We start from the raw sequence: 10676 nt of genomic DNA on the forward strand, positions 1-10676 counted from the left end.
AACCAGAGGTAGGCAGCAATCAGGCTGAGTTTAATGACGGGGAGCTGGGCCAGACCATACACAGACCTCTGCCCATCCCCTTGGCCCTGGCCCCGAAGAAGCCAGAAGCAGCCCCAGGGGAAGCTGTGGTTCCTCCCCAAGGCAGGTAGCCATGGTCCCTTGGACTTTGTGCAAAATACTAAATGCTAATTTGGCATTGAGGGCCAGCTCTGAAAAGAGAAAACAATCCTTTGTGCAGCCAGCCCAAGGGGTGGAAGGGAAGGCGGGTTAGGAAGCCCCTGGCCAAGAGAAGAAAAGGGAAGGAAGGAAAGAAAAGACCCCCCTGGCTTGGGGGATAACAGGCACAGGGCAAGTTTCTGAACATTCCTCCAGGGTAGAGGGCAGACATCTGAGCACTGGAGATCACAGATCCTCATCTCCAATGCCCTCGAAGGCAAAATTGCCGTGGACATCACTGGCACTGGCATCTGTGCTGGGACTGCCAATCCCCCGCAAGCTCACGGCACTCAGCTTGCTCTGTAACAAAGGCAGGGTTGGAGTCAGAGAGCTCGAGCCTCCCTGAGATCCCCTACCAACACCAACCTCACCAACCCTCATCGGAAACTCACTGAGAGTTTGACCATGGACTCCCGGCTGGCATCGGGTGACTCCTGGGGCAGAGGAGGCAGAGGTGTCAGCTCACTGGGGGAGATAAGGCAAGGCTGGCGGGTGGGGTACTGATCAGAAAGTGATACTTACAAGCAGGGGTGGGGACTTCACTGCTTGCTGGCTGTCTGACCGTCTCAGGGTGCCCCCCACTCGCCGGCGCAGCATCTAGGGATGGAGACATGAGGTGCTGATACGGGCAGAATCCCTCTGGAGTCCCCATCACTTCTCCCTCTTGGGAGAAGCCTCACACCTAGGACAAGAGGCACGGAGAGCACAACCACTCAGCTGCTTGGTCCAGACCTGTCACTTACCTTCCTGATGCTGCCACCAGATTTCTTCACCATCAGTTCATCTACCATGGACTGCAAGCAGATACTCATCATGATAGCCTGAGGGCAAGAAGAGAGCTCAGCCTGACTAGAGTGGTCATCCTGAGCCCAGCACCCCTAAGACAAGGGCTCCCACTCACATGGAGTCCTGGAAGCCCTAGACTTGGGTATCTAAGAGACGGTGCAATGGGCTCCAGAGGAGGCCTGAGGGTGGGCTCACACCTGAGGGCTGGTGATGGTGACCCACTGTAGCCGGTCCTTGCTCATGAGGTATTCAAAAGCCAGTTCCAGGCGCACCTCACCCCGGCCCCGGCCTGGGCCTGGGCTGCTTGTGCCTCCACTGGGCAGTGGCACCTGGGAGAGAAAGGAGAGTTAGGCTGAGATCGTTCCAGCCAATCTGCCTCCCTCCTTGGATCCACTGCAGCCCATTCCCGAAGCTCAAGGCTTGCCAGGCCACCATCCCAAAGGCCTACCCCAACTCACAGAAGAGGTGACCCGCCAGCACCGCATGCGGGTGACCCGGAAGGAGCCTTCGCGGAGTTGCTGGCCAGGCAGGCGGAGCTGGAGGCTGAGCTCACTGTTGCCTGCGCTCACCACCACGGGACAGTCCTTCTCTGGGAAGTCAGCCACACAGGCATCAAAGCGCAAGTAGCCATAGTGCCGCAGTGTCTGCGCCAGCCGCAGGAACTGAAACCCAGTCACCATGCAGGGCGGGTCAGGAGGGGAAGTGGGGTGAGTCAGAAAACAACCCTTGGAAGGAGACAGGAAAGCAGGCTCACCTCCTTCTTGGAGACCTTCTCTTGCAGAGATTTGAGCTGCCGGTGCTGCTCCTTGGTGACCAGAATCCACCCACGCTCAATGTCTGATACCGTCTACAGTAGAGACAAGGGGTGGGGGGGAGGGTGGTTTGGGGCTTCCAATCAGAGGTCCAAGGAAAGTGTCCAGTTATCTCTGTCCAGCCTGACCCTTAGCCCCACACTTGAGCGACCTCTTTGCAGTGAGTCCTTGACTATATCAGCTTACAAAGTAGGGAGAACAGACTGTGCAGGTGCCCTGATAATATTCTAGGAACTTCATGTAAAGACATGAAGAATTCCCTTGCCAGAGTGGGACACCAGTATCTATTTCAGGGGAAGGTTCTGAGGCAGCTCCAAGCTCACCTGAGCATAAAGCAGGTTCAGGCCAACCCGGTTCTCCATGACATCGTCATCATAGGCAGAGTCCCAATAACTGTGAGGCCAAGGGGTGGAAAGGGGTAATGGGGCTAAGCTGGGGTAAGGCAAGAGAGGTGGAATAGAAAATAGGAGCAATCTGGAACTACTGGACAAATATGATGGTATAGTGGGAGGAAGCTTGGGAGGCCTGGTAGAAACACCCAGCGCTACCCCCTTGTCCAGGTTATTCTGTCTCAGTACACGGCCCAGTAATCCAATCCAGCACCCTCCCCCTCCTCCAAGCCCAGCCCTGACCTCTTCCTTAGCACAATCTTATACTCTTGACTCCGAAGACTGGTAACAGACACATAAGGCAGCTCAAACTCTTGCAACTTCCGTACGACTATGGGTTAAAAAAAAAAAAAAAAAAAGGAAATGTCATGAAACTCAAGGGAAGAAACGTCAAGAGAGGAGCCCTGAGGAAATGTCAGATTTGGGGTTTCACTACTAGAAGCACAGGGAAGCAGTTAACCATAGAAACTCACAAGAAAAGGTTCCATCATCTTTCTCTCGAACCAGAAAGAGACTAAAGTATCCGATCAAGTCATCTGGAAGATCCAGCTTTGCAGCCACAGCCTGGGGATAGGGAAGCAAGTACGGCTCATCATACTGGCTGTTCTAATCACTCCCAAACCTGGGACCCTGGGGTGCAGGGGAGGTACAAGTGCCTCACCTCTAGAACATCTTCGGTCTGATCTGAAGTTAGCACATTGACCAGAACCTTCTGCCCATTGCTGAGCAGCACTTCCAAGGAAACCTCCTCAGTGGGGACCTGCTGTGTCTCCTGGTGTGAAAATACACGAGAATGGAGGCACCGCCTTGTTAACACCTGCCCAATGTCTAGCTCTAACCCATCCCCAACTCTCTTATTTCTAGGTCCTTCTAGCGTCTTTATTCTCAGTTGCTTAATCACAGACTGGGTTTCCTTGATTTCGCTGGTACAGCAGAAGGCCCCTCCCATAAAAAAGGTACCAGGATGACTCTTCTGTAGCCACTGCCTTAAAAATGACATGGCCCTACAGGAATGTCCTTCCCTTAAATCTCATTCCCACTCAGAGCCTTACCTGTTGTGCCCGACGCAGGAAGCTATTGAAGGTCTCACTGCTCCCAAGCAGCGGGTCTTGCCGAACTGTGGGGACAAGAGAACACTATTCCAGTAACTTAGGACTCCCTCTTGACGTCCCCCGCCCCCCCCGTTATTTTCTTGGTAGGTTCCCCCCCATCCCATTTCCTGGGCTGATGATGTCCTGTCATATCACCCAGCTGGCCTCACCTCACTCACTATTTGCATATATTCTTCACCTGCCCCACCCCTGGCTGCCATCTAGTTGAGTCCAGTCTATAGAACTAGGGAAATAACACTGATGTTAATCTAAACAACGTCAGATGCAAATTAAGTTCTCCCCACCAATCTAAACTGCTTTAAGACTATATAGTGGTACCTTGGTATTTCCAAACTGTTATTAGTATATTAACCAAATTGCTTTGCTAATACCTAAAGCATCCTTGCATGCTATTTACTTTTCCTAATTAAATAATAGATCAAACAAGAGGCTCCAAAGATGTAGAAATTAATTCAGGCCAGTCTATAAAACCAGCTGTTTTGAGTCTCATCCCATAGCTCTCAACACAGTTAGCCTAAAGTTCCCTCCAACCACTCACCAGCTTGCATGTACTTCTCTAACTGCTCTCTCCTCTGTTCTACCTCAGCAGGTGTCAGAGAGAAAAGCTTCTTTGGGGGAAATGCAGGAAGAACATTGGCCCCATACTCCTTCCGAAGCTGTTTGGGAGAAAGAGATACAACTCTTCACACAAAACATAGCTAATGAGAAGAGGCAATCCACACTCACAATGTTCTCTTGGGTTCCCCTTCCTTTCCCTCAGCCCACCCCCTCCACCCCCATCTACCCTGGTCATCCAAGGAATCATTCCTTTGGCAGAGGTAGCATCCCAGGGGAGCAGGTCCTCTGTCCTAAACATACATTCTTTCCTATCTTACTATGTACAAGTCAGCCCCTTCACAGTGTGGGTAGGGTTTGTATAGGGCCAGGGCCTAGGGAACCCTTTGATTATTTAGCAAGACTGTGTTCATCGAACCCTCACCAGAGGCAAAGAACTTTATAAGGAAAATGTATGTTCCCAGTTAAGTACAGCTAAATACATCCACAAAATGTGTTAAGACTTAAAGGGACTTTGCAGATCAACAAATACATTTTTTTGGTCTTAGAAACTAAGGCCCAAATAAATTAGGCAACTGCTCAGGGTTGCACAGCTAGTTGTCAGTAGAACCAGGACTCTGTACTGAGTTGGATAGAGCTTGCAATCTGCTGAGAACTTAGAAACATTGCATCGGAGATACATAAGGATAACTGAACAGGTAGGCCCACTGAAATGAGCTAAAGAGCACAGAAGGATTGGTGAATGATTTCTATGAGAAGGGAAAAGAATTTCAGTTGCATCTCAGAGGACAGAGTAATGTGTTTGGTAGCAGAGGGGGTGGTCGGTTTTTCCATGCACAGGCAAAGGCTGAAATTAAGACTGGGGACAGGGAAGCAGAAAGGCGGATGTGAGTATAAAGAGGAGCAGTTAGAGCAGCAAGACAGTAAGCTTCTTAGGGAGTTCCCCGGAAATGTCAATCTTTAAGATAAAGCGCCAGATCCTCCCCAGTGGCAGTGATTAAAGGGAAACTACACAATCTACGAGGGAGCCAAGAGGGGGAAAATGGAGACACTAATGCCCAGGTGTAGGAAAGGGCTTGAAAGCTGCCTCAAGGCAGGGGTGCTGGTCCCACCTGCTCGTGCAGCCCCAGGAGCTGGCTGTAGCGCACCCGGCAATGCAGGACTCCATTCACGTGAATGTTATAGGCCTGAAGACACAAAAGCAGGCAAGCATTTTAGGGTCGCGGTCTGGGCGACCCCCTTGAAAACCCTGGCCAGAAGTCGTCTGGCACAAGCTCCGCCTGAGTAACGCACCGAGATCGTCCGAGGGTTTATTACTCTGTTTTCCCCAGGGCCAGCTCCTAAAGCAGAAGGACCAGCCTGGGGGCAACTCGGGTGCTCTTGCCGCAGTCTCCCTCCCCAAGAGGCCAGTGACGCCCACCAGAGCGGCCGCGGCCCAGCCAGAGGGAGACGACGCGGGCGAACAAAGGACCTGCGGGAGCTTGGGCGACCTTTGGACGAATCTGAGACGGGATATAAGCTCCCAGCGAGGCCGTCGGGAGTCAGCGGCCTGGGACCAGGCCCCAAGAGTGGCGGCCAGGCCTCGGAGGCCGCTCGGAGAGGGCTCCTGCCCGTTATCCCCGCCCCTGCCCGGCCCGGCTCCGGCCGCTCCTCACCACGTAGGCGGAGCCGCCGCTGTCCCCGCTGCGGGACTCGGTTTCAGGAATGGAAAAGTGCATGTTCCCTGCGGCAGGGCCCAGCTGGGCTCCGGACTGACAGGGCCACAGCGGCTTTACACGCTCGCCTCCGCCGCTCAGCGCGTCCCCGCTGCCTCACTCGCCATTTTGGGGGGGCCTGGGATCGGAGGTGGGAAGGGTGGTGGGACGTCCGCTCTGGGCGCAGCTCCCCGGGCATGCTGGGAACTGTAGTCTAAAGGGCAAGAGCCGACTGCCACGCCTGGGAGCTCAAAGCTGAGCGGGCCCTCCTCGGTGCCCGTAGCCCGGGGCGGAGCCCCAGTGCACGTCGGAGATTGTAGTCCGCGGAGGGCTGCGCGCTGTGGGTGTCGTCCCAGGTGGCGCTGTAGGCCCAGGGACTGCGGCGGGCGGAGCTTAGGACCGAGGGTGATGGCTGCCGTGGCTGTGGCTGTTCGCGAGGGTGAGTGAAGGGCGGGGGCGCACTAACAGGTACGCGGGGCGCCAAACGGCTGTGGCCGAGCCCTGAGTCCCTCTGGGTCCTGTCGTTCCGTTCTGCCACCTCTCCGGACTCTGGGGTGCACTGCCTGGGACGCAACCCCGCGCCGCGTACCGGCTGGCTCGGGCCAGAAGGGTGGGGGCCCTGCCCGGCTGCCTCCCCCGCCTTCCTTTTGATCCTGCCGCGCATTGCGTCCCCACGCGGATCCCTGGCTTGCGCCTGGCGGCGGAGCTGTGGTCATGCCGACCCAGCAGCCAGCCGCGCCGGGTACGAGCCCCTCCAAACCCTCCCGGAGCCTCTCTGGCTCACTTTGTGACCTGTTTTCTGGTGCAGACTCGGGGTCTGGAATGAAGGCGGAGCTTTCTACTCGGCCTGGGGTAAGTGAGGGTACCCTCCCAAAACGCCTGTCAAGCTCTACGCAGGAGGTTGTGTCAGCTTCGTTCCGCCCCAGCCTCCGTCCCCGTTTCACTTTATTTCTCAGGAAAGCCAGATTTTACAGAATTCTTTCAGTCCTAACAGTATGTGACTCTGATCCTGGAGGAGAAGCTTCGATCCCTATGGGATGTAAGCTTGTAACAGCTAGCTGGTTAGTTAGAGAGCATTAGAGGCTTTACCTTATAGGAATCTTGGAAGGCACCAGTAGTGTTTTTTTCCTCTGTGGAATTGTTGGGGAAGAGCAGTATTCTATGTCTATGTCTCAGGCAGCAGGGAGGGAGATGACCCAAGAAGAGAAGCTGCAGCTTCGGAAGGAAAAGAAACAGCAGAAGAAGAAACGGAAGGAGGAAAAGGGAGCAGAACCAGAAACTGGCTCTATTGTACCTGCAGCCCAGTGTCAAGGTGTGGAGGCTTTTTTAAAGGGTTGGGGTGTGGATCTGGTAGAGGGATGTGTGGGAGAGAAGAGGAGGAGACAGGACAAACAGAGTTGGTTTGAGCAAGTGAAAAGCGAAAAAGTTTGTTTATTTTAAGATTTTATGTATTTATTTGTCAGAGAGAGAGCGTGCACAAGCAGGGAGAGCTGCAGGCAGAGGGAGAAGCAGGCTCCCTGCTGAGCAAGGAACCAGATGCGGCTCTCAATCCCAGAACCCTAGATCATGACCTGAGACGAAGTCAGGCGCTTAAGGGACTGAGCCACCTAGGCGTCCTGTGAGGAAATTTAGAAAAGCAGAGAAGCTTTGGCTGGGGCAGAGGTAGATATTACCTGCCTGGGACTTGGGCACCTCTTCCTTCTACCTTTAGTTGGCCCAGCCAAAGAACTGCCAAGACCAGGCAGTCAGCTGGCTACTGCTGGGGAGAAAGCTCCAACTGGTCGAAGTAAGGCTGAACTTCGTGCTGAACGGCGAGCTAAGCAGGAGGCAGAGCGGGCCCTGAAACAGGCAAGGAAAGGGGAACAAGGAGGGCCACCTCCTCAGCCCTGCCCCAGCACAGCTGGAGAAACCCCTACAGGTACCTTCCCTTCATTTCAAGACCTCTCTTTTGATTTTAGTTCTTGTGTTAGCTCAGGCTCCCCATAGTAAAACAGCTCTCCCTTCCCGTTCTTTGTCTTGGGACCAAGAGCTCAAAATTCTCCCCTCAGTCTCATCCTGTCTCTATTTCTTCTACTCTTTTCTCCCCTGTTTTTCCCCTCCACCTGTCCAGTTTTTCTTGATACCCCTTATGCCTTAAAAGCAGATTTCTCATTAGTATCCACAGTGTCTTGAAAACACGGTCATTATCTTTTAGGAGTGAAGCGTCTTCCTGAGCACACTCAGGTTGATGACCTCACAGTTTTGAGAAGGCTTGCTAAAAAACCGGAGCAACAACAGGTAGGAAGTGGTTTCAGTGTGTGGCCAGAAATTGCCTAAGGGAGATGGGATAGATGTGGTAGGAGTTGGGGGGAGGTGATCGAGGCAAAGTGAGATCCTGGAGTAGATTGGGTATTTGAGGCAAAGTAGCCTCACTGTTTACTTGCTTTCCATTGCTCCTCTTCCCCTGTTTTGTCAAGGTTCCTACACGAAACGATTATGGATCCAAAGTTAGTCTTTTCTCCCACCTGCCCCAGTACAGCAGACAAAACTCTCTGACTCAGTATATGAGGTAGGATCTTATGAAACTGTCATGACTTTTAATTTAAGTTCTAGGAGTTTCGGTGACTCAGTATTGAAAGTGACTGGAAATCTGAGATGGGGTCTGTAGGAAGAAGCCTGCACATAAGGCAGAACTCTAGAGGAAATGGGGGTGTCTGTGCTAGTGAAGGAAGTTCCTTTTCATCAGGGGCAGGTGGGCAGTAGGTGCTCAAGCTCCCTTGCAAAGTGTGTGACACCGCCATCCCATCAGCATCCCATCCTCTGTGATCCACCCAGCCATGGTGCGACTCGGCCTGCAGTACTCCCAGGGCCTGGTCAGTGGCTCCAACGCCCGGTGTATTGCCCTGCTTCGTGCCTTGCAGCAGGTATTCCCTGTCCTGTTCTCTCTGTGACCCAGTCCCATCTTCCCCAACACTACCCCAGCTTCCTCTCACCCAGAGTAATCTCTGGGGGACAAAGGGAATGACTACCCTCAGAACACTTTGCTCAGTAAAACTTGCCCTACCCTCCACCCCCCACCTTTCAGAGGCCTTTATTAGAGACCGTTTTGCTGATCACTGTGTGTACCCTGTAGGTGATTCAGGATTACACAACACCTCCCAATGAAGAACTTTCAAGGGACCTAGTGAATAAACTAAAGCCCTACTTCAGGTAAGGACAACCAGTGCAAAGTCCGCTCCCACCTCCCCTCGTTCTCTTCTTACACTCTTTCTCTTGCTTTTTTACCTTTTGTTTCATTTTTCTGTTCTCTATCTTCTTTTCAAAGAAACCATTTTTAAGCACGAACGTGAGTCGTAGAGTCACACAAACGCGAGGTATTGTCTTTGCAGCTTCCTGGCTCAGTGCCGTCCCCTGTCAGCAAGCATGTACAACGCCATCAAGTTCCTCAACAAGGAGATCACGGGTGTGAGCAGCTCCAAGCGGGAAGAGGAGGTGATGAATTTGAGGAGTGAGCAAGGCATGCACCTGAGGGTACAGCTGAGAAGCACATCCAGGACTCCCAGAAGAGACTGTGAGGCCGTTCTGACCTGGTCCAGGGTTAAGGAAGTGGTTGGGCTGTCTTGACTTGTGCCACCTTTGGGCCCCCACTAGGCCCCCTTTGAGCCTATCATTGTATACATACTCAAGCATTTGGCACGATAATCAGAGGAATCTTGTTCCCTAAGCATTTTAATCCATTTAGGCCAAGTCAGAACTTGGAGCAGCCATTGATCGGTATGTGCAAGAGAAGATTGTGCTCGCAGCTCAGGCAATTTCCTGCTTTGCTTGTAAGAAGATCAATGATGGCGATGTGATCCTAGTATATGGATGGTATGGTCCAGACCCTATGACTGAGAAAATGGGGGGGAGGTGAAACAATGTGAAGAAGGGACTGCCCCTTTGCCCTTTAGTAATGAGCTGCCTGGCTATCAGTGACATCTATAACTGAATCCTCCTCTCCATTCACTCCAGCTCATCTCTGGTATCACGAATTCTTCAGGAGGCTTGGGCTGAGGATCGGCGGTTTCGGGTGGTAGTGGTAGACAGCCGGCCACGGCTGGAGGGAAGGCACACACTGCGTTCTCTGGTCCGTGCTGGGGTCCCTGCCTCCTACCTGCTGATTCCTGCAGCCTCCTATGTGCTCCCAGAGGTGAGGGCAGAGGAAGGGGACTCCAGAGTTGGAGGTAAAAGGGTGTAGTGGTATAGACATAATCTCATCTTTCCAAGGGTATGATTATTTAAAAATACTAGAATTTTATAGCCTTGTTTGTATTAAATAGGAAAAAAACATCTATAGTATGTTCTAGCAGTGTCATTATTGTAAGGACAGTAAACTAGCGGCCACCAAGAGGAGACAGGACAAAAGTAACTTTGGAGTTTTATTTGTGGGAGGTGCAGCGGGTCAACAGGTGTTTTCCGAGAAGAACCATCATGAAGCTCTGTTATTGTCTTAATACTGCTATCTTGGGCAGGAGTGGGGAACCTTTTTGTGCATTAATCACATGCCACATTTTCTCCCCCTCTCCACTGTTCAAAACAAATAGGTTTCTAAGGTGCTATTGGGAGCCCATGCACTCCTGGCCAATGGGTCCGTGATGTCACGGGTAGGGACAGCACAGCTGGCCCTGGTGGCACGAGCCCATAATGTGCCGGTGCTGGTCTGCTGTGAAACATACAAGTTCTGTGAGCGTGTGCAGACTGATGCCTTTGTCTCTAATGAGCTAGGTAAGGAGTCTAGGAGGGCAGAAGAGAAGTTTCCAAAGATCTGAGATTTGGGAGGGAGTGGGGAAGTTGAACTACAACTTGTTTTCTCAAAGGACGTAAGTGGGTACATCTCCCGTCGCAGGTGACCCTGATGATCTGCTGTGTGAGCGAGGAGAACATGTGGCCCTGGCTAATTGGCAGAACCACCTGTCCCTACGGTTGTTGAATCTAGTCTATGACGTGACCCCCCCGGAACTGGTGGATCTGGTGATCACGGAGCTGGGGATGATTCCTTGCAGTTCTGTACCTGTTGTTCTACGAGTCAAGAGTAGCGACCAGTGAGTGGGGGAACACAGGGTCAATAAATGACATACTCCCTGCATTCAGCAA

General features: G+C 52.5%; 2 protein-coding genes across 6 annotated transcripts; one reads left to right on the plus strand and one right to left on the minus strand.

Annotated features, from left to right (window-relative positions):
- Positions 1 to 9: 9 nt before the first annotated feature.
- SNX17 (sorting nexin 17) lies at positions 10 to 5723 on the minus strand. 2 transcript variants are annotated; one of them, XM_045809197.2, is made up of 15 exons: positions 5526 to 5723; positions 4983 to 5057; positions 3854 to 3971; positions 3256 to 3320; positions 2865 to 2975; positions 2677 to 2767; positions 2447 to 2534; positions 2138 to 2207; positions 1757 to 1849; positions 1461 to 1664; positions 1200 to 1331; positions 960 to 1037; positions 739 to 813; positions 609 to 650; positions 10 to 516 (listed from the first exon to the last, which is right to left on the minus strand). In XM_045809197.2, exons 1-15 carry the CDS (start codon positions 5586 to 5588, stop codon positions 403 to 405), a joined length of 1419 nt encoding a protein of 472 aa, XP_045665153.1. In that variant the 5' UTR covers positions 5589 to 5723; the 3' UTR covers positions 10 to 402. The 2 variants fall into 2 exon arrangements, with proteins under 2 accessions (XP_045665153.1, XP_045665154.1); XM_045809198.2 differs by lacking the exon at positions 4983 to 5057.
- A 141-nt stretch (positions 5724 to 5864) lies between these two features.
- EIF2B4 (eukaryotic translation initiation factor 2B subunit delta) lies at positions 5865 to 10676 on the plus strand. Of its 4 annotated transcripts, none has more exons than XM_045809196.2 (13): positions 5865 to 6003; positions 6373 to 6416; positions 6741 to 6876; positions 7276 to 7482; positions 7759 to 7841; positions 8021 to 8112; positions 8353 to 8467; positions 8677 to 8753; positions 8933 to 9035; positions 9286 to 9413; positions 9555 to 9732; positions 10127 to 10307; positions 10429 to 10676. In XM_045809196.2, the coding sequence occupies exons 1-13, from the start codon at positions 5973 to 5975 to the stop codon at positions 10626 to 10628; spliced, it is 1575 nt and encodes a 524-aa protein (XP_045665152.2). In that variant the 5' UTR covers positions 5865 to 5972; the 3' UTR covers positions 10629 to 10676. The 4 variants fall into 4 exon arrangements, with proteins under 4 accessions (XP_045665152.2, XP_087719896.1, XP_087719894.1 ...); XM_087863770.1 differs by having other exon boundaries at positions 5956 to 6003; positions 6745 to 6876; XM_087863768.1 differs by lacking the exon at positions 5865 to 6003 and having other exon boundaries at positions 6264 to 6416.

Source organism: Ursus americanus, chromosome 7 (assembly GCF_024610735.1).
Source record: "Ursus americanus isolate L20-20 chromosome 7, mUrsAme1.1.p, whole genome shotgun sequence".
NCBI lineage: Eukaryota > Metazoa > Chordata > Mammalia > Carnivora > Ursidae > Ursus > Ursus americanus.